At 44.7% G+C, this 23,621-nt stretch overlaps 1 protein-coding gene across 1 annotated transcript in view; it reads left to right on the forward strand.

Annotated features, from left to right (window-relative positions):
• The first annotated feature begins 7,600 nt into the window (after positions 1-7,600).
• The window catches only part of MINPP1 (multiple inositol-polyphosphate phosphatase 1), a 46,159-nt gene continuing 30,138 nt past the window's right edge, over positions 7,601-23,621 (forward strand). The window contains exons 1-3 of the mRNA XM_038576043.1: positions 7,601-8,274; positions 11,252-11,449; positions 16,115-16,212. Coding sequence (XP_038431971.1) covers positions 7,614-8,274; positions 11,252-11,449; positions 16,115-16,212 — 957 coding nt within the window. The 5' untranslated portion in view covers positions 7,601-7,613. The remainder of the gene's footprint in view (positions 8,275-11,251; positions 11,450-16,114; positions 16,213-23,621) is intronic.

Raw genomic sequence — 23,621 nt, forward strand, 5'->3', positions numbered from 1 at the left:
CTTGGAAGAGTTGCCTTCTTTCTGATTTTCATTTGCATTTCTTGCATAGCTTTCACACTTCACCTTGTCTGACCCAGATCACCATCACCAGATATCTCATCCCGCTCATCTACCTCCTACTCTTCCCTATGTTTCCCATGCTTCATAAACCATGATCATTCTGAGAGACTCAAGGTCAGGTCTGAGGATATGGGATCAGGTGACTCCAGCAAAATCAAGAGAGGCATGACAGGTTTAACCAAAGGGGTTAAATGAAGCTAATAATTACTTATACCAATTAGGAGACTTTCTATGGAAAATAATGAAACACTGCTTCAAACAGTAAAGATGGTTATTACCTTAGGTGACAGGAAGCCCACAGGAGGCACACTCCCAGTTTAATTCATCAGCTCAATGATATCATGAAGGACTCAGGTTCTTTCCACATTTGGCTGTGTCATCTCACTGTGTTGGCTTTGTTTTCATGCTGGCCCCTCACTGGTTGCAAGATGACTGCAGCAGGTCTAGTCATCACATTTGGACATATTAATGTCCAGGGCAGTTGCCTCTTCCTTATATGTATCATTCTCTCTCATTTTAAGAATGAAGTTTTTTTTTTTAAGATTATATTTAAAATTATCAGCATCTCTGTGCTGTCAATCTCTTTCATCTCTACAAACCATCAATCATATCTATTAAAAACAAAATGTTGTGTACAATAAAATTTTTAAAATAAATTTCATGGAATAGATGCCGAGTGAGCTGGGGATTTTTAAGAGTTGGATAAAGAGGTACATAGACTAGAAGGTGAGAATCTAGTGGGGCTTAAACCCTGTAGGAACAGAGGTTTAGAACCAGGAGAAAAAGTTTTCACCTAGGACTTCTTGGCCTCTCCATTTTTTGTTTGTTTATACCTTCTTAATTCTAAAAGAATTGTATTCTATAACTTGCCTTGGCTAAATTTTCTTACTCTTATATTCTAAACTCTCTCATTTAATCAATAACAAGTGCTCTACCATCTTTGAAATATCCATTTTAGGCATTTCATTTACTGAATATCATCTCCTTTCCTTCCAAAATATTTAACTGTGCCAACTGCAATATTTCTTTGCATCATCAGGATCTCTGATCCACTGATCCTATGAAGTTTTGACTGCTTGTTACCCCACCGTTTGTCTTTTTTAGAACCAAAAAACTTTCTCAGAAACTGCTAAGTAGACTTCCCCTTCTATCTCAGTGACTAGAATTGAGTTACATGCTCTTTCCTAAACCAAAACTGGGAAGAAAAATAGAGTTACCAGGATTGTTTTAAACCAGCCTTTTTCTTTAAGTGGGGACAGAATGATCTTCCTAAAAGATGCATGCGTACACCCTGATTCCAAGAAACAAGGGAGAATAAATGTTGAGTGGTTACCTAATATAACTGCTATAGTATCATGTGCAACATTTATTCTTTTAGTCTCATCCACAAATGTCACTTTTTGAGGTCACTGTTCATTTGTCAAGAATAGGGAGGTATCAGGAAAAAAAAATACAAAGATAGCTCGCTTTTCACTAATCATATTCTAGAACTGCTTCTACTAAGTACTTGTTAGAGGAGATGACTTTTGGCAAGGGCATCTAACCTCTCTGTTTTGATTTCCACCTCCACAACGTGATATACATACTGTTCCTCACAGGTCATGGGATACCTGGGAAGGTAAAATAATTACATTGCTTAAATACGAAGCAATATTATTTCCACCTTTTATCTTCCCACACTGTTTGTTCTATTTCATTTATTCATTCATACATACACCCTTTTAACAAATAATTGCTGACAGTCTACTTGATGTAAGGGATGAATATTTGAGTATCAAAAAGTTTTCACCATGGCTCTTATGTCTAAGGTATTAACTAGTGAATGATTTAGCAGCGGCTGCTTTGTCCCTTGGAGTGCAGAATCAGTCGAGGCAGTAGAGGATATAAGACAAGAAAGGTGGGGTAATGCAGATGTTGTTTATGGAATGTGAACTGTCCTGTTTACTAAAGTTGCTGCTCAGTGTGTGAGTCCATAGATGCCAACATTGCTTTTCTAGTTTAGGTATCGTTGGATTTTAATACTTACTGATATATGATATAGGCAAAGCAACTCAACCCAAGAAAAATAGATTCATGTTACAAGAAAATAGTGAACAAAAACTGAAAGATTGGTTCATATGTGGGCTAGTGAGAAAACATGAAATGAACATTAATGTACTAAGTAACAAACACTCTTTCTGATAAAGAACTGATGAATAACTTCTCTGAAAGTTCTCTGTTCTTGGGAATAAGGAAATAATGATGGCTTTAAAGTCAACTAACCACTTGTCTTAAAGGTCTTATCGCTCAAAGAGATTTTCCAATTTTGGAAAACTAACATTTCAGAAAAAAAACAAGATGTTTAAACTACTGTGATTATCCATACTTGTTCTTGAAAAATACAGGGAAGAAGAGAAATTTTTCCCCCAAATTTAGAACATATTATTCATCTTTGTGATGGATAACAATATATTTTGGAGGGGACTTCTGGAGGAAATTTTGCCTCTGAGCAACAGTACTGGCATGTACAGGAAAATCATTACAGAACATGACTAGAAAGTGAATAGCTCCAGTTTCCTCCTATTTTTTTTTAAATTTTTATTTATTTATGATAATCATCACACACACACAGAGAGAGAGGCAGAGACACAGGCAGAGGGAGAAGCAGGCTCCATGCACCGGGAGCCCGACGTGGGATTTGATCCCGGGTCTCCAGGATCGCGCCCTGGGCCCAAAGGCAGGCGCCAAACCGCTGCGCCACCCAGGGATCCCCAGTTTCCTCCTATTAAATGGAAGTAAGAATCCTGCCAATTTAAACATTGTATCTAGGGATCAAAGTCCTAGGCGTGTCAAGACACCACAAGAGAACCTTTTTCACCACAAAATAACCCCCTTAGCAAGGCAGGATAGAGAGTGTAAAAATAGCAAGTCCCCTCCATCACTGTGCGCAGTTCAGCAAAGTTCTACTCATCAACTGAAACACAACTTTAAACAGTTCAGCTTGGCTGGTAGATGCTGGGGAACAATGTAGGGGTTTGCTATCAGTGATTGTTTCTTTTGAGCAAAGGTATCTTATCAGTGGAGTCTGGCGATCTATGCAATCTCCACATTCAAGTGAGGTTGAAGGGACTTCTGTTGAAGCATGGGTCACCCCTGCCCTGTCCACACATGTGGACCCTTCTTCTGTTGGCTGTTTCTACTGCAATAAAAAACAAATAAGCACTAAATCTATAAGTAGGAATGGAAAGATGAAACAGCAGGGCAATAAGATACTAGAGTTAAAACTTTCTTGAAATAGGTACAAGGTTAGTTGCTTAATGTAGTTGTAAGATAACAAGTATCTATGACAAACTAGCCATTGTCTGTTTACTCGGTTAAAGGAAAAGTGTTAACAAGAAACATTTTAATTATGCTCAATAAAACTTACAAAGTGATTTGGGGCCAGAACTATAGAGAGTCTCTATGTAAACTGCCTCCTTTAATCCTATCAACAGCCATATAGCATAGGTATTATCCCCAATTTACAGAAGAAGACAAATTGAGGCAACAGTTTATTTTTTAAAATTTTTAAAAGATTTTATTTATTTATTCATAAGAGACACAGAAAGAGAGGCAGAGACACAGGCAGAGGGAGAAGCAGGCTCCATGCAAGGAGCTCGATGTGGGACTTGATCCTGGGAATCTGGGATCAGGCCCTGAACCAAAGGCAGACACTCAACCGCTGAGCCACCCAGGTGTCCCGAGGCAACAGTTTAACTGGCTCAAAATCTCACATATATTACGTGATGAAGCTGGAATTTGATAACCAGAAAGTCTAACTTCCGAAACCATGTTTTTAATCAGTATTTTCTATGCTCACATGGACAGCCTACCCTTTACCCCAAAGAATTTCGCCTTTTCCTTTATTATTTCCTCACCAGAAAGCCTCTTCTTTAGTAACCATCAGAAAAGTATTATAGATGTCTGTAACTTAAAGTACTGTATTTGACACCATGCAATCTTAAGAGTGGAACAACTATTTTAGAAGTCCTATGAATAAATTATCTGGCAAAAATAGCATATTCTTTAATATAGTGGATTGAATAGAAAAGTTCTACTTAAGACAAATTAGAATAATGTGAAACGATAGAATTCAATTTTTTCCTTTTCCACTCTGAAAGACACAACAGATAATGTCCACTTCTGGATAAAATTGCATAACCATTAGCAATTCAAGTCCTTCCCCAGAGCTGGTCATCCAACTTTTTTCTTTTTTCCTATTACGTTTGGTTGCAAATCCTTTCCCACTACTTTCCCATTTCTCTCAGTTCTAAATCCAAGCCATTTTTACATTCCAATGACCGAAATCCAATTCTCCTATCTCTTCAGACAATCTTGCCTCCTGTCACTGAAGAACCTGAGGCCATCAGGCTTAGATTCCATGAATTCCGTCCTGCTAGACCAACAAATGTATCTACATGTGCATCCACCCTGCCAGTCTTCTCTCAGAAAATAAGGTCTCCTCTGGTTCTGGTCCAGATCAAATTCTCTGTGGTCTTGGTTCCATGCTCTCATCTCTTCAAGGAATCTGAACCATTAATTTTCCATCCTACCTCTCGTGTTATGGTAGATTTGTCGAATACACTGCTATCATGCTCAGAGCCTCACAAGAGGGAACGCAATCTATCCATGGTCTTTACCAAGAGGCAACCATGTCTTATACTACACAGACTCCTGGGTACTAGCTGATTGGACAAGGTGGGCAATTATCTCAAAGGGCACCCAACTTACAGACTGGCCAGAGGATTAAGACATGGCCTGACATGAAAAGATGAGCAGGGCCTGTTGTCTATTTAAAACTTCTCAAAAGTACTCACTGCTTTAAGAATGAGAAACTCAATTTAAGTAGGATGAGTGGATTGTTATTATTAGAAAAACTATGGGATTCCTGGGGAGGGGTGGGGGAGATGGGGCTCAGTTGGTTAAGCATCTGCCTTTGGCTCAGGTCATGATCTCAGGATCCTGGGATCGAGTCCCGTGTTGGGTTCCCTGCTCAGTGGGGAGTCTGCTTCTCCCTTTCCCTCTGCCCTTCTCTGCCACTCGTTCTCTCTCTCACTTGCTCTCTAATAAATAAAATCTTTAAACAAACAAAGTCATGAAATGATCTTTGGTGCATGTCTGGCTTGTGAAAGTCAGTCCTTTGAATGGCCAGTGGAAGTTTATACCTAGTATAGCTGCTAGAGAGCTATGTGTCTAAGCACAGGAATAGCACATAATATTACTGAACTTTATTGATAAAAATACCATTCGTGGTAGCCTGTCCTATGAATTTCAAATGTCATCTGTAATTCTCACAATAATTCCACAATGTCAGTTCTAATATTCCTAATTTTCAAATAAGGAGACTTAGTTGTCTCCGAGAACTTGAGTTACCTCCCAAGGACACTCAGTGAATGATTGGAAGAGGTTGGTGTCAGGATCCAAGGCTTATTTCCTCTTTGCCCTCTTCTAACTAAGTCTGGCTTTTTCCTAATGAAAAACATGAAGAGCCCTGGGTGGCTCAGTGGTTTAGCACCTGCCTTCGGTCCAGCCTATAAAATGTAAGGGTTAGGAAGCTCATGAAGAAAAGGTAGATTTCACCAAACATCGCTTTGAGCAAGGTTCTGTAAAACTATCACGGGCCCCAAATATCCATCCTGCAAGACGGCCTATCGGGAAAAGAGCATGTCGCGGAAAGCTGGCTTCCTGCTACAGAACGTCTTAAAATTCGCGGCGTCCCAGTGGGGGACCCGGTCTCGGTTCTTCACCGTCTTGCTGGGGGGTTCACATACAGAGACGCCTGTCTGAGCCCGAGCCGCCTAAGCAAGGAGGAAAGTGGTCCAGACGGAGACGGGCTGACCCAGAGCGACCGAGTCGGCCTCTGAAGGAGAAGCTCCATCACACAGAACTGGGTCCAAACTCCCCTGAGGCCGGGGCACCAGGGGACTCCTCTCGTCTCTCCTCTTTTCCCAACGAGCCCACAGAACGGTGCTCGACGGGAGACAGGGAGGTATCGTGCGGATTTATGACGGGTCCTTCTTGTCCCTGGGGCCAAGGATTCTGAGCCATGAGCACGAACACACGAGCCCACGGGAGTGCGGAATTGCGCGGGGGCAGTTTCAGCTCGGGGGGCGCTAAGGGCACGAGCGCTCCCTGCAGCAGATCAGCTCGTGCTCCGCCGCGCACGGTGTGCGGCTCCCTGCAGGGCCAGGCGCTCGCCCGTGCTCCAGGGACCGACGGGGCGCGGAACGGGCTTCCCTGGAGGAGGGCAGGGCCCGGCGGATGCGCACTTCCTGCGAGCGGGGCGCGGGCTCGGCCTCTCCGCAAACCGCGAGCGGGGCGCGGGCTCGGCCTCTCCGCAAACCGGGAGCGGGGCGCGGGCTCGGCCTCTCCGCAAACCGGGAGCGGGGCGCGGGCTCGGCCTCTCCGCAAACCGGGAGCGGGGCGCGGGCTCGGCCTCTCCGCAAACCGCGAGCGGGGCGCGGGCTCGGCCTCTCCGCAAACCGCGAGCGGGGCGCGGGCTCGGCCTCTCCGCAAACCGCGAGCGGGGCGCGGGCTCGGCCTCTCCGCAAACCGCGAGCGGGGCGCGGGCTCGGCCTCTCCGCAAACCGGGAGCGGGGCGCGGGCTCGGCCTCTCCGCAAACCGGGAGCGGGGCGCGGGCTCGGCCTCTCCGCAAACCGGGAGCGGGGCGCGGGCTCGGCCTCTCCGCAAACCGGGAGCGGGGCGCGGGCTCGGCCTCTCCGCAAACCGCGAGCGGGGCGCGGGCTCGGCCTCTCCGCAAACCGCGAGCGGGGCGCGGGCTCGGCCTCTCCGCAAACCGCGAGCGGGGCGCGGGCTCGGCCTCTCCGCAAACCGGGAGCGGGGCGCGGGCTCGGCCTCTCCGCAAACCGGGAGCGGGGCGCGGGCTCGGCCTCTCCGCAAACCGGGAGCGGGGCGCGGGCTCGGCCTCTCCGCAAACCGGGAGCGGGGCGCGGGCTCGGCCTCTCCGCAAACCGGGAGCGGGGCGCGGGCTCGGCCTCTCCGCAAACCGCGAGCGGGGCGCGGGCTCGGCCTCTCCGCAAACCGGGAGCGGGGCGCGGGCTCGGCCTCTCCGCAAACCGCGAGCGGGCGCGGGCTCGGCCTCTCCGCAAACCGCGAGCGGGCGCGGGCTCGGCCTTTCCGCAAACTGCGAGCTGGGGTTTGGGGCCCGGCCGCCCACGCCGAGAACGCGGCCTCTGGGGCTCCGCGGGCGGCGGGTTTCATCCCCGCCGGGTGCACGGGGCGGGGCGGGTCCGGGCCCCGGAGCATCCCCAACAGCCGGCGCGGCTTGGCGGAGTCAGCCCCGCGCCCACGCGGGCTGCCGGGGGACGCCAGCGGCCCCTCCGCCTCCGCCGCCCCGAGCGCCCCGAGCGCCCCGAGGCCCGCCCCGCCCCGCCCCGCCAGAGCGCACGCGCGGCGCAGCGCCTCCTGGGGGCGCGCGGAGGCCGGAAGCGCCCTCGGGCCCGCCCCCGCCCGCCGGAGCCGGAAGTCGCGCCCGGGCCGCCCGCCCGTCGCCCTCCGCGGGCCGCGCCGCACCATGCTCCGCGGCCGCCCGCGCCTGCCCTCGGTGTCCGTGGCGCCGGTCGCGGCCCTGGCGGTGGCGCTGCTGTCGTCGCTGTCGCGCTGCTCCCTCCTGGAGCCCGACGACCCCGCGGCCTCGGCGCTCAGCCCCTACTTCGGCACCAAGACGCGCTACGAGGATGCCAACCCCGGGCTGCTGCGGGACCCCGAGGCGCCGCGGAGGGACCCCGAGCTGCTGCAGGACGCCTGCACCCCGGTGCAGCTGGTGGCGCTCATCCGCCACGGCACCCGCTACCCGACGGCCAAGCAGATCCGCAGGCTGCGGCAGCTGCACGGGCTGCTGCAGGCCCGGCGGGGCGCGGGCGGGGGCGCGGGCGGGGGCGCGGGCGGGGGCGCGGGCTCGGCGGGCGGCCGGGACCTGGGCGCCGCGCTGGCCGACTGGCCGCTGTGGTACGCGGACTGGATGGACGGGCAGCTGGTGGACAAGGGCCGGCAGGACATGCGGCGGCTGGCGCTGCGCCTGGCCGCCCTCTTCCCCGCTCTCTTCAGCCGCGAGAACTACGGCCGCCTGCAGCTGGTCACCAGCTCCAAGCACCGCTGCGTGGACAGCGGCGCCGCCTTCCTGCAGGGGCTGTGGCAGCACCTGCACCCCGGCCTGCCGCCGCCCGACGTCGCAGGTGACGCCTGACGCCGGGGCCTCGGCGCCCCCGCCCTGCCCCGAGCCCCCCGGGGGTGCGCGCTCGGCCCTAACCCAGGTGTGCCCCGGGGGTGCGCGCTCTTCCCTGCCCCAGGTGTGCCCCGGGGGTGCGCGCTCTTCCCTGCCCCAGGTGTGCCCCGGGGGTGCGCGCTCTTCCCTGCCCCAGGTGTGCCCGGGGGTGCGCGCTCTTCCCTGCCCCAGGTGTGCCCGGGGGTGCGCGCTCTTCCCTGCCCCAGGTGTGCCCCGGGGGTGCGCGCTCTTCCCTGCCCCAGGTGTGCCCCGGGGGTGCGCGCTCGGCCCTAACCCAGGTGTGCTCTGGGGCAGGATGGGGCGGGAGCCGCCGCGCGGTGGTCGCCTCTCCATCCCAGGCAGGCGCCAGCCCTGCCTTTCCTTCCGCCCTGGCAGCTGCTTCCAGGACTCTTCTTCTGCAGGCTTTGCTTCTCATGCTGTTTGGGTTTTTTTCACTTACCAACATTTTTTTTTTTTTTTTTTAAATAACATGTTGGTTCTGGAGCCACATCCTGTTTTAGGAAGCTGCTCCCAAGCTTTCTCCACTGCTGGGCTGTTTTCCCTCTGTGTTGCTGTTGTGTGTGCTGTGAACTTACCCCCCCCCTTCCCCTCCCCCGTAGCTGTGGCTCACGGTCACACGACTTTAATTTATTCCGTTACTTTTGCAGAATGGGAGAGATCATCTAGTGGGGGGGGGGGGGGGGCTCGTGTGCCACAGGTGGAGAAACAGCCCAAGAGTATACCCTCTTGACTGTCCCTGGTTACTTTGAGGAGCAGAGTCAGCCTGGAATCCATGTCCTCCCCCCACCCCATGGTGCGCCCTCCCCACCGCACAGAAAATGTGTCCTAGCCACGGATCCTAACACTAACAGACACTTAACGCCCGCTATGTGGCTTTGCGCCAGGCATGCCTAACATTTGTTTCCCTAAATCCTTGCCAAAGCCCTCTGACGTTGGTCATGTTTTCTCCCTGCCCAGCAGAGGGGATTGAGCCACAGAAACACTGGATGATCCTCCCAATTTCCTATGGCTTGGGATGGACCCAACCCTTAACTACAGCTTCTGTTCTCCTGTAATTCAGGAATAAGGATAAAAACATGTAACATGTTGGGATCCCTGGGTGGCGCAGCGGTTTGGCGCCTGCCTTTGGCCCAGGGCGCGATCCTGGAGACCCGGGATCGAATCCCACGTCGGGCTCCTGGTGCATGGAGCCTGCTTCTCCCTCTGCCTGTGTCTCTGCCTCTCTCTCTCTCTCTCTCTCTCTCTGTGTGACTATCATAAATAAATTAAAAAAAAAATGTAACATGTTTGTTCCAGAGAGAAGAGCAAGTGTTACTATTTTGTTGCCCATTTCTAAGATCAGAGATGGAGTGAGACATTGTTGAGCCTTAAACCCAAGTGAAGAGTGAATTAGAAGTAGCCTGGGTTGTCCTTTGTCCCGTAGCATCCTCACGTACCCGGTGTAGCTGCTCCAGGAGGCCTTTCTGCTGAATGTGTGTCACGTTCCTGCTACGTGGGTCATTCTCTTGGCTGACTTCTGTTTAGTCACTTGTTGTGCTTTGTAGTGATTAATAGAAGTGAAAATCTCCCGCGAGTTAAGTTACGTGACCGTTCAAAGCAAAATGCATTTCATTATAGTACAGTATGTATAGTGTAGGCCAGAAAGGGGCTACTGGCCCTCCTGGGATGAGGTCATAGAGGTTGAGCCCTTTGCCTGGCTACTTTATTATCTATAAACTGTCGTTTTGCCTCTTGTGCACCCCTGGCTTTCAAGGGAGGCCATTGAATTAGATTTTGTATTCTTCCAGCAACTCAGGACAGTACCTTTGTTTCTGTTTGAAGAGCAGCAGTAATGAGTTCACAGCAAGGATGAAAAATCCAGATCCACCTGGGAAATTGTTTTTTGAGGCCACAGAGAAATGATAAAAGTCCCTTATTTTCCAAGTCAAGGTGTTTTATAAACTATAATCCAGTTGGCAGTGACCGTGGGCAGAGTTCTCCGTTTCAGGAGATCCTGAAATGGAGACACATACGTAAATATAAATGTGTTTTTTCACCCCTACATCCAAAGCAAAATGGTGTAACTGACTTGGTTTTCTCATTTTGTATATAGAAGTAGTGTTCTTGGTGTTCTTTTCGTGGTAAATTATCAGAGAAATGATTGGAACCGATGAGTTTTGAACATGACTGAAGAAACTTAAAAAGGCCCCCTGGTAGTTGAGGCATGATTGCGGATACTTTTATAATACATATATTTGCTGCCAAGTTGGGGAAATAATAGGACTTAGTAATTCTAAATAGAAAGTGTCTGGGAGCTTTAGTTATAAATCAAAAACAGAAGCACCAACCAGCACCAAATACAGGAGACCTGAAGCGTCCATGTGTTTGTGCTGTTGTCAGTAGTTTTTGTCCAAAGCAGAGTCTTTTGTAAAGTAACACAGCATTGGAAAAGTTAAAGAGAAAATAAAACACACTGTGTAGACTTTGCTTAGAGTAGAAAAACATTTGATCTGCTGAATTAGTCTTTCACGGTGTAATGAGGAGCTTTGCTACATGGCAGAAACAGTACTTACAACACATTTCTGCACTTCTTAGGATTTTCATGCTAATTATTTTTGCCTTAAGAAACTATTTCAACCACCTTTTTTTTTTCACTGTGTAGTGTAGCAGTAACATATTATCTCCGATTCTCTGTTTCTTTAGTTTTTTTCTAGGATATAAACCCATGAATTAGTCATTACAAATGGGGAATAGCTTTGCCCTGTCTTTTGTGATCAGCGTGTGCGTATTTCAGACACACCAATAAACAGATTTTGTGTTCCTTTTCACACTTGAAGCAAAATTTTCAGTAATCTGAAATTATCAATTGTATTGATGGTATATATAATATATGTATATATATCTGTTCATATATATGTATATATAAACAAAATATTGTTCTTTTTCAGACATGGAATGTGGACCTCCAAGAATTAATGATAAACTAATGAGGTTCTTTGATCATTGTGAGAAGTTTTTAACTGAAGTGGAAAAGAATGCTACGGCTCTTTATCATGTAGAAGCTTTCAAAACTGGACCAGAAATGCAGAACATTTTAAAAAAGGTTGCTGCTACTTTGCAAGTGCCAGTCCACAGTTTAAATGCAGGTAATGTGTGCATTTGTTTTTCATTTGAACTTTGAGATAATTTAAATGGTTCTTGAACTCTGGAGAAAAAATATGGAAGTATAAAATAATTCTTTTTAAAGGTTCACAGTTGATTTTATGTTAAGAAAAGAGTATGTTCTCAGTTGAGAAAATTGTGTATCTCATGCTTACTGTTTTTAGATTCATATTCTTTGAGCTTTATGTAAATTAAGGTACAAGATTCCTTCTATATATATCATGAAATTTTTTTTGAGGGGAGAGGTATATAAATCTTCAACTCTAAGCATTATTTATATAAAAGACATTTTTTTGAATTATTACCCCATAAAATGATAAAAGTGGGAAATTACATAAAATTCTTTAGCTTTGAAGCTGATCAGAAATGTGAACCTGTTAATGTTTTGAGATGGGGTATTAGAAAGTGAAAAGCAAAGTAGTGTATTACATTTATTTGAGGCTTTTAAGCCTAGAGATACTAAAAAAAATTAGCATTTGTGTCTGTCAAAAGGTATTGCGATGGACGGGCTACCTGTTGCAATTTGTCAATCAACCCCATACACTGGAGAGTGAAAGGGGGCATTGTTAATAATTATGCTGGGATATCAGGTGGAAAAGCCAGGTCATATGCTCACCTACCAATAGGAAATTAAGAAAAAATAATGAGGGCAGCCCTGGTGGTACAGCGGTTTAGCGCCGCCTGCAGCCCAGGGCCCAATCCTGGGTCCCGGGATCAAGTACCATGTCGGGCTCCCTGCATGGAGCCTGCTTCTCCCTCTGCCTGGGTCTCTGCCTCTCTCTCTCTCTTTCTCTGTGTATCTCTCATGAATAAATAAATAAAATCTTAAAAAAAAAAGAGAGAAAGAAAAAATGAGATTTTTCTCTGATTTCTAAGAATTTATAATTTGTACAGCAAATGTTGACAAACATACATACAAATTTTGGATTTCTTATATTGAGAGTAAATTTCCAAAAGTCTAGAAGTAGGAGATGTAGGGAAAACAATAGACTAGAATCATGGATTTTGAATGCTTTATAAACATCAAAAAAGTGAAGATACCTGGACTAGCATCTAAAATTGAGGACGTCTGGGTGGCTCAGCAGTTGAGCATCTGTCTTTGGCTCTGGGTGTGATCCTGGGGTCCCTGGATTCAGTCCCACATCGGGCTCCCTGCATGGAGCCTGCTTCTCCCTCTGCCTATGTCTCTGCCTCTCTCTGTGTGTGTCTCTCATGAATAAATAAATATAAAAATCTTTAAAAAAAAGTAAATAAAATTGAATTTTTTTCTTTCCCCAAAATGGCTAAACATTGTGATCACCTACAGAGCTTTATTTTATTATTTTTATTTTTATTTTATTTTTTACCAATAAAGCTTTAAAAACTGTTTATTTTAGGGTCACCTGGCTGCTCATTTGGTAAGGCCTGTGGTTCTTGATATCAGGGTTGTGAGTCCACATTGGGTGTGGAGATGACTTAAAAATAAAATCTTTTTAAAAAGTTATTTATTTTAATGTGAAGTAATTTAAGCCTGTAGATAATAATAAAAGCTGATAATGAATGTTGATATACCCATAACTCAGTTTTATCAAATTTTCACATGCAGCAGTTAGTTGGTTTAAATGAGTTGAAGTCCCTTGGTCCCTCTCTGGGACTTATTCCTCATCTTTTCTTCCCAGCAAGTAGCCGTTGTCATGAATTGGGCATTTAAGTCATCCCATGCCACCTTTAATATTTATGTTTCTACACATAATTAGGTTATTTTGCAGGTTTTAAAACTTTTATGAAAGATGTCAAACTATGATATCAGTCTGAAATTTGATTTTAATTCAGCTTTTTATTTTTTTATTTAATGTGTGTGATTCTAGTGCTACATTTTAAACTTTATTTACAGAATTCCATTATATAGCTATATTAGTATCTGGCTATTATTTGGTTAGTGACTGGTTAGATGTTGAAAATTTTTTAAGACATAATTTTTAGTCACTGATGGGGTAGCTGAGAGTGGCTTCTTTTTGGAGGCAAAATAAGCATCGTGGTTATAATAATGTTCTGCAATTGGACTGTTTGTGTTTGAATCTTGACACTGTTGTACTACTAACTCTGTGGTCTTTACAAGTTCAGTACTATCCATAGGCCATAGTGTTTTGTTTTTTTCTGTAAAATGGGTATAGGAATAGTACCTTTCTTTTAGGATTATTGCAAGGATTATATGAGATTAATTCATGCAAAGTGTTAGGACAATGCCTGGCGGAGGAATTTCTCAAAACTATTGTAGCTATTTAAGTACTTTTTTTTTTAATGTGGAGGGATGACGATGTATGTATTTTCTATAACTCATTTTTACTCGGTAGTATATCTGTCTTACGTAGCTCTGTCTCGTTCTTTTGAAATCTATGTGATTTCATAGGATATGTGATTCTGTTTCTAAGTCAATGATAGTTAAAAATGTACTGAACCCATCGGATTTTACTGGTAGGGGGGTTGGAGCTAAAACAATGCAAATTTTTTTGTAGCAAATCATTTTCCTACTGAGGTTTTTCTTAGATTTTCACCCTTTCAAATGATGGTTCAGTGAACATTTTTATAGTCTTGATTTTTGATCTCAAGAATTTATAAGGTGAATAACTGTGGATGGAATTATTGGGCTAAGGACAATGAATATTTTACACTTTGACATGTCCTTCCAAATTCTTCTCTGAAAGTGTAGGAATTAATATAAACAATATGTGAGAATGCCTGTTTTCCCCTTCTCTTATCCAACAGTGATTGTTAGTCGTTTTGATTTTTGCCAATTTGATTAATGAAAAATGATATCCAGCTTTTGTTTGCATTTCTTTGGTTACTTGTGAAGATAAGCATGTCTCCCTATGTGTGCTAGCTACTTGCATTCCTTCTTCGGTTTGCCTCCTTCTTATCTTGTCCATTTCTTAGATTATTTTTATGTTTTTCATACTGTTCTTAGGGACTCTTTATGTGTTATATTAATTATATAACCTTTAATTTTGCTTGACAAAGTATAAATCCTTTGCTTATTGTATGTTGCTAACAGTTTTCTCTTAATTTGTTGCTCACTTTTTAAGTCTGTTTATGGTGCTGTTGATTGTACCCGTTGCGTGTTTATATGGCCACGTCTGTCATCATCGTGGCTGTTCAATGCTGTATTCTGCCTAGGAATCCTCTTACCCAAGATTTTTATATTTTCCCATGTCCTCCTTTATTTTATTTTAGTTTTTTTACACTTAAATCTCTGAAATAACTAAAATAACCAGAGGTTCTAAAAAACTGCCCAGAAAGTCAGCATGATCATAATAGACGGGTCAGGGCGGTAACTCCTCATGAGAGACCGTCTGTCCTTCCTATTTTGTAGATGGGAGGATTGAGACCCGAGAGGCTGGAGTCAGTTGCTCAGGATGATTAGTGGCAGAGTTAGGTCTCATCGCCTGTAGTCCTTACGTGTTTTTGGTGAAATTTTTCTGTCAGCTCCCATCCAGTTAAAGAATAGACCATTAGGATTGGCGTTCATAGTTTCAGAACTAGAACTTGGCGTGTGAATGAGTCAGGTTCTTTCGCAAACATACATCCATGGGGCTTGGAAGTCACTATATCCTATTAGGTATTAGGATTATCCACCCTTTTGTTTATACGAACTAAGTTTTTAAATGGCTTTTACTTGTATCCTCAAGTATTCCTGTTGTACTATATACTGCTTAGGGGAGTTCTTTAAACTCAAGCCTGGTTCCTTGGGAACGAGGCAAGACACTGACGTTAAGGAGAAAGCAAAGCACAGGAGGCAGCCCCGCAGCGACCTCGACAGTTCTGTCCGCAGCTTGCCTCTGGCCAGAGAGCGCGGCCGGCCGTGCGCCACTGCCCCGCCAGCTCCCCTAGCCCAGGCTCCTGGGGCCCCGCCCGTCTCTGCAAACCCGCGGTAGCTAAAAGCACTATAATCAGCTCATTCGCAGTGTGAAAATCCCAGGGAACTTCTGAAATCTGCTGCCTGGCTGAGCAACAAGTTTGAAAAACGGATGCTGTTAGCACGTGCTTTCCCCAGTGGGGTTTTTCCCTCTTTGTTTCTCTCCCTCTTGACCCTTGGTTTCTCCGTCTTCCTGTCCCAGCTTGACTCTGCCCCTGCCACCGGCTGCAGTCTTCTCGCGTTCCTGTGTCCCCTCTCTACTCCTTCCGCACAGTTAGAACACGAAGTGCTGTGTGGTTGAGAGAGCTGTTGGTTACTGCTCATTTTCGAGATGGGGACTGAAAGCTTCCCCACCTTTCTCTTCCCTCCTCCAGCCCTCCAAAAGGGAGAAATTCAGGTTGCGTTTAGCGAGTTCTTCGGTTGAACTTTTCGTTGGGTTTGGTAGGCAACCGTGCTCTTAACAAACACATTACTTTTGAAACCAGAACAATGGTAGTTACCAGTTAACTTAGTTTCATTGGACTGAAATCTGTGCCTCCGCATGGTTTCTTCCTGGCCGTCCTAGATCCTCCTGTTCAGGCTGTATACACAGAGTCTTCATTCTTTGGTTAGGAAAAAGCGGAATCATCTTTTCTCGGTGCTCAGCCTGCCTGGGTCCTTGGACTGTGCTGCACGTGGCATTCTGTGGGTATTTAGCCTTTGGAGGATTACAGAGAACAGTGACTCACAAACTTTACCTTTCTCTTTTCCCCCCCAGATTTAATTCAGGTAGCTTTTTTCACCTGTTCATTTGACCTGGCAATTAAAGGTGTTAAATCTCCTTGGTGTGATGTTTTTGACATAGATGACGCAAAGGTAAGTATTACTATTGCAGTTTCTTTGGTGGTTTTTTGTGGGTTTTTTTTTTTTTTTGGCATGATTTTTGTTGTTGTTATTTGAAGCAGTTTTTTAAAAAAATAACCAGAGCAGAGAACATGGACTGTCTTTGACTAACGTGTAACTCTCCTTGCATAGGGGTAAATTGTTGAGATGCGGTCAGATGGGGTGCTTCTAAATAGTTTGGGTTCAGAAAATTCTGGAAAACATTTTTCCATGGCGATTTGATTTCTAGGTCCACCCAGTCAAAACCCTATTTTCCCCATTAGATTGTATTGCTGGAAAGGATTGTAGAGCTCTTAAAATCCAAATTCTTCTTTTTATAGGAAGCCAGAGCTCAGAGAGGATGAATGGTTTCTCAGATACCTAACTTGTTTTTTTTAAATAGTTTTTGTGATAAACTGAGCCCCGTGTTCTATTCCTCTACAGTTTGTCTGCCTGCCTCATATTTCCTTTTTTCCCTCTTCAGTCATATTACTTCTTTTAGAGTCTAGACAGAGAAGGCCAGACCGGCCTCAGATGACCTTAAGGCAGGCAAATTCTGGTCATTTCCGGGATGTGGGGAGCCAGAGAGGTAGGGTCGGGGAGCGTCCATTGTCTTCCTGAGCACCGAGGATAGCAGCATTGAATAGAATCCTGGTGTCTGTAGGGAGCATTCAGGAATGTGGACTTTTGAAACTTCAGTCATCTCTTGCATACGTATGAAACGGTCAGTATTCCACATGAAAATCAATGATTAACTTCAAAACTTAACATCAAGTTCTTAAAAGAAGTGTACTTCCTGTTTGCCAGATACAGTCAGGCTTGCAGGCCGAGGGCTAATGTACTATTTGAGGGTAAACAAGTGCTTTATTTCGTTGCTCAAAGACCAAAGTGACCACAACCAGGTGGTTTGACCAAAGGTGGTTTTGTGTGTTCCTGTGCTCAGGTGGGAATGGGACTCAGCAGGTAAGCTGGAAGAAGAGGACAGGACCCTCAGTGGACAACCGCTCTCAGTCACTGAGCCCCAGGGGTAACGGTGCATGGTATTTCCTCTGTCTGCTGCTCCCCTCTGACTGCCCCAGCCCATCACTTAGAAACCTCCTGACCACAGAATTAGTAATTATGCCAGTATAGGTGTAGACTGAAACTTGGGGTCACCATCCACATGGGTCAAATTACTCACCTCCCTTGTCTCCCCACCCAGATTACTCTAGGGGAAAAAAGTTGGTAGAGTACCTTGCTGATGCGTGCTGGCAAGGGAAATTCACGTCTTAGCAGAACAACAACTTCGTTTGCCCAGGTTCCTGCCGTTGGTGGAATGTCTGGCCCGTGCTCCCCTGACCTCCGCTCTCTGCCCCGCTGTTCGGAGCAGCTCTGGCCAGGTGGTCTCTTGCAAGTACCGACAGCTTCTGATTCAAGCGCAAGCTGCTTTCCTTGTGCTGAGGACTCACCCCTCACATCCAAGCCGACTTCCCTTTGCTCGTCCTCTTTTTTTTAAATCACTCTGACCTCTGCTTCTATGGTTATAGCTCCTACTCTGACCGTCCTTCCTAACTCCTTCTTATAAGGATCTTTTTGGTTACATTAGCACATCTAAGTAACCCAGAATAATTTTTCTCATCTTACTATCCTTTTTTTTTTTTTTTTAATGAACATGTATTACTTTTTTTTTTTTTTTAATTTTTATTTGTTTATGATAGTCACAGAGAGAGAGAGAGAGAGAGAGAGCGAGGCAGAGACATAGGCAGAGGGAGAAGCAGGCTCCATGCACCAGAAGCCTGATGTGGGATTCGATCCCGGGTCTCCAGGATCGCGCCCTGGGCCAAAGGCAGGCGCCAAACCGCTGCGCCACCCAGGGATCCCTCATCTTACTATCCTTAATCACACTGGCAAATTCCCTTTTGTCATGAAAGAGAACATATTCATAGGTTCTAGAGATAAGGATGTAGACATTTGGGGGGCCATTTATTCTGTCTACCTCATGTATGTAATCTTTTTTCTTTGCAGACATGAAAGCACTTCACCCTTGTATCTAAAAAATAACATTCTGCTACATAGATAAAATATAATTATATATATATGTAATAGTACAGTAATTGTCTAGTATATAGCCACTACTGAAGCTTTCACATTTGTCTTATTTAGAGGTTTTTTTTTCCCTTTAAATTCAAGGTCTATTGAAGGATCACTCATTGTATTTACTTGTCACATGTCTTTTTAGTTTCCTTTAATCTAGAAAAGTACCCCAGCCTTTCTTTTCTCTTTTATACATTGCCTTTTGCAGACGTCCAGCACCACTCCCCCTGCCCTTTTTTTCTGCCAGAATGCCTTTGTGTTTGATTTTCAACTTTTGATTAGATTAAGGTTTCAGCATTTTTGATAAGAATGCTCTGTAAGTGATATGTCCTCCAGTGCATGTTTTTTTTGTCACATTATTGATGATGACTTGTGTGATCATTTGATTAAAGGGATACCTGGCAGATTTCTCCATTGTGGAGATACTTTTTTTCCTTTGTAAATAAAGAACTTCTTATGATCTGAAAATTTGAAATACATGTTTATTAAATTAATTGAATAAGAGCTTTCTTTATATATACAGAGAGCAAATAATTTTTATTTAAAAATACGAAGTTCTCTTTTGATTTATTTGTTTTCTGTGATTTTCTTTTTTAAAGATTTGACAGAAAATAAATTATGCGTAGAACTTTACACTGTGAAATAGGTTTATATACTGAAAAATTTACAGATGAAACAAAATGTCTGGGATTTGCTTTAAAATAATCCAGTGGTGATAGTGGAGGATAACTAAAATGGGATTGGCCAAATATTGATTATTATTGAAGTTGGATGATGGGTACACAGGGATTCATTACATTACTGTTCACTATTTTTCACATGTTTGAAATTGCTAATCAGGATATTTTTAAAAAATTGAAAATGAATAGACATTTATGAAATTCTGAGAATCCCAAAGATTATTAGATACCCAAAACCTTGTGAAATGCTGGACCATATGTGCCTTCATTAAGCAAATTTTGTTTGGGGCCTGCTTGGTGCTAGGCACTTGGTTGGAACTAAAGATTCTAACATAACATAGGCATTGTCTTCTAGGGAGTGAAAGACACAGATAACCCGCAGTAAGACAGTGGGATGGCTATAAGAGATATGAATAAGGTATAGGGATACATAAAGGAGAAAGTTGATGGCAGTCAACTTTTAGAAAAGAAATGACACATGAACTAGTACTTTTATGCTGGATAGTATTTTGCAACTTTGTATATATTTTATACTGTAATGAGTATATCTTGATTTTCTGTCTCTTCTGGATTCAGTTTTGGTATTTAATATTTTCTTATAAAAATCATTCAGGTTTGAAGTACCTGGGTGACTCAGTGGGTTAAAAGTCTGACTTGATTTCCACTCAGGTCTTGATCTCAGGATTGTGAGCTCTGAGCTGGATGTGGAGCCTGCTTAAGATTAGATTCTCTTTCTCTCTCCCTCTGCCCCCATCCAGTTGCACGCTGTCTCTCACGCTCACTCTCTTTTTCTCCCTCAAAAAAAAAAAAAAAAAAAAAAAATTTCAGGTTTTCAGATTTACTTATAGAGTTTAGTAGATTTATCTCACCATTTTTTTTTTGAAAGATATATTTATTTTAGAGAGAATGTGTGCACGAGTGGCAGGGGGATGGAGAGGAGGGGGAGGAGAATTGCTAGCTGACTCCATGCCCTGTGTGGGGCCTGACTCTGGGCTGGATCTCAGGACCCTGAGATCAAGACCTATGACCTGAACTGAAGGCAGACTGAGCTACCCAGGGGCTCCTATCTTGCAATTTTTTAAACAAAATATTTTCTCTCTGTATAGGAGATTATTTCCCCATTATTATTACTTGTGTATTTGTATTTTCTTTTTTTTTTTCTTAAAGATTATTTACGAGAGAGAGCATGTGGTAACACAAGTGGGGGTGGGGGCAGAGGAAGAGGGAGAAGCAGGCGCTCCCTCCTGAGCAGAGCAGGATGCAGGGCTCTACCCTAGGACCCTGAGATCATGGCCTGAGCTGAAGGCAGATGCTTAACTGACTGAGCCACCCACATGCCCTTGTATTTGTATTTTCATGGTTTTCTTCATTACACTAATTTAGTGTTTACTGATTTTTAATTTTTTTACAAGTAATGATTTACCTTAACTTTAATGAAATCATGCCTTTTTTTTTTTTTTTTTTTAAGATTTTATTTTTTCATGAGAGACCCAGAGAGAGAGGCAGAGACACAGGCTGCCTGCAGGGAACCTGATGCGGGACTCCATCCCAGGACCCTGGGATCACGCCCTGAGCTGAAGGCAGACAGTCAGACACTGAACCACCCAAGTGTTCCAACACACTTTTTTTTGTACCTAGTTTTCAGCATTACATTTTTTTTTTTTTTTAATATTTATTTATTTGAGAAAGACAAAGGGAGCCCGAGCAGGGTGAGGGGCAGACAGAGAGGGAGAAGCAGGCTCCCTGCTCAGGGACTTAGCTGAGTCACCCAGATGTCTCTCTTCAACATCATGTTTTTAAGATTCACCTATGATGCTGCATGTCACAGTAGTTAATGTATTTTCATTGCTGCATAGCATTCTATTTTATGAATTATCAGGGCTTTTTTTCTTTAGTCCATTATCTTTTTGGTAGACATTTGGGCTGTTTGCAGTTTGGGGGTATTAACCTTATCATGTAGGTCTGTTGGGGCACACACAGACATTTCTGGAGGTCTGTGTCTGTGGTAGAGTTGCTGGATCACAGGTTATGTAGAACTTCAAATTTTACTGTTTTTGATGTTATACCAGCTTATGTTTGTTTGTTTCTTTCTTTCTTTCTTTCTTTCTTTCTTTCTTTCTTTCTTTCTTTCTTTCTTTCTTTCTTTCAAGATTTTATTTATTCATGAGAGACATAGAGAGAGGCAGAGGCAGAGGGAGAAGCAGGCTCCATGCAGGGAGCCCGATGTGGGACTTGATCCCGGGTCTCCAGGATCACACTCTGGGCTGAAGGCAGTGCTAAACCACTGAGCCACCCGGGCTGCCCCGAGCTTATGTTTCTTATATTTTTTCCTTTGCTTTTTGGGATGCTCTGCTAGTCCTCTTTTCTAATTATTACTTATCTTTGGAGTTTAGCTTTTCTTGCTCCCTAGCCAGCCAGTCGGATGAGGTGCTATTCGGGGATGAGTAGCTCCATTTTAGAGCTGCTGTCCTCTGAGATCCTTGCAACATGGAATACCTGTCTGTTGCCTCCTAGTGTATCCCGTACAGTCTGGGGAGGCTCCCCTCTGGCTTCATTCTGAAGGTCTTGGTTTCAAACAAAAAATTATTGATTTTGCTTCTCCAAGTGTACCCTGTGATAGAGTTTTGGAATATAGGTGATGTTTGGTGGGGTGAGGTCTGGAGTTGACGACCAAGAAAGAATTCTTGAGACATCTTTGGTACAAAAAGGTGGTTTTATTAAAGCTCTGGGACAGGACAGGGTTGTGAGGGGTGGCTGATGGTAGACTTGGAAGTTGGGGGAGGTTTTCAGAGAACTTTCATATGTAAAGAGGACCTGCTAGATACCAGAGGCCTTGCCTTTGTCAAGCTCAGGTGGTTTTTCCCTCTAACAAGGCATTACTGCTAAGACATTAATTTGGGAGCTTTCGGGAGGACATTACACTCTCCCCGTCTCAGGTATTCGTCAGTGGGCTGCAGGTTACTAAGGATATTTAATTTTATTTGTATTTCCTTCTGCCTTTGTTTCCTACATCAGTTATCATTACCAATTAAGGAAATTTATTTCTTGCTTACTGAAGCCTTCTATTTATTTAGTGTTTTTAAAATCAGGAATGTGTGTTGAATTTTGTCATCTAGGAAGATGATTGTGGTTTTTCCTTCTTTAATCTTCCAACATAGTAAATTATGATAGTACATTTTCTAGTATTGAATCATGCTTGCATATTTTCTTTCTTAAGATAAATTTTTACAGATTGCTTTTTCTCCTAGTTAGAGCTTACATTTCCTGTTCATGTGTTTCTAGCAATTTTTTATTAACTGCTGGACATTGTGAATATTATGTTGTTGAATGCCTAAATTTTTTTGCATTCCTTTAGTATATATATTTTTAAAGATTTCTCTTTTATTCATTTGTGTGAGAGAGAGAGAGAGAGAGCGCGCACAAGTAGGTGGGAGGAGCAGAGGGAGAGGGAAGCAAACACCCCACTGAGCAGGGAACCCCACATGGGGCCCAATCCAGGACCCTGAGATCAGACCTGAGCTGAAGGCAGACACTTAACCATCTGAGCCACCCAGACACCCCTGTTGCCTTCCTTTAAAGAGTTTTGAATTTTGTTTTATTTTGCAGTTAGTTTACTTTTGTGGGTCAGCTTGATCCTTTTGAGGTTTATTTCTGAGTTTCATAATCCAAATCAGACCCACAAAACCCTAATCCTTTATTCGTAAAAATGCCTTTACTATTCAAGTGTGACCTTTCTGGGGTCTGTATTGAAATTGTGGACGTCTGGGTGTCTACTGAAATTCTCCTACCTCAGTTGCTTGGAACTTGAATATCTCCCAGCTTTGTGATAGGTCTGGGATTCAACTTATTCACAACATTAGCAGCAGAATCAAGAGGACCCCAGGTTTCTGGAGCGGTTTTCCTGTGTAGCTTCCTCCTTCCCGGCACACTGCCCTGCTAATTCCAGCCCCTTAAGACTGCTTTCTGATTCCTCAACTCAGCAAGACTGCAGGATTCTGCACAGCATCCCCTTCCTCCACCCCCCACCCTTACCCTGATCGCCACCCCCTTCCTGTGCCACAGTTTTCCAATTGCCTCCAGGCAGAAACCTGGGGCAGTTGTAGGGTTTGTTTTGTTTCCCTTGTCTGCGTGATCTCAGTTCAGTGCTCATTACTCAGTGACTGAAAACATTTATTGTACATATTTTGTCCTGTTTTCTACTTGTTTATGTCTGGAGGGCATGCCTAATGTCAGTCACTCCATCCTGGCAGATGGTGCATTCTTTCAGTATACTGCTGAATTTTGGGGGGGGGGGGTGGGCAGCGATGTATTTCACATTCAGTAAATCATGTTTACAGTGAGGTTGGCTTAGGGCCCGGGCTCATCTGCGCTGGTACTACTGGCCCCTGACGCTATTCCTTTTCCTGGAAGAGGGGTTAGAAGGTAGGGGGGATGTTTGTGTGAGCCACAGTTGAGAGGACAGGAATCGCAGTGCAGTGGGCTGCAGTTTCGCTCCTCGCGCCTTTCCTTTGTGCTTTCTCTGTTGGGTTTTGGGTACAGGCTTCCATCATCTCCCTAAAGTGAGTTAAGAAGCTCTCCATCCTCTCCTGTGCCCTGGAATGGTTTAAATATTAGGAACTAACTCTTCTTGAAGGTTGGGTAGAACTCCTA

Source organism: Canis lupus, chromosome 26 (assembly GCF_011100685.1).
Source record: "Canis lupus familiaris isolate Mischka breed German Shepherd chromosome 26, alternate assembly UU_Cfam_GSD_1.0, whole genome shotgun sequence".
NCBI classification, from domain to species: domain Eukaryota; kingdom Metazoa; phylum Chordata; class Mammalia; order Carnivora; family Canidae; genus Canis; species Canis lupus.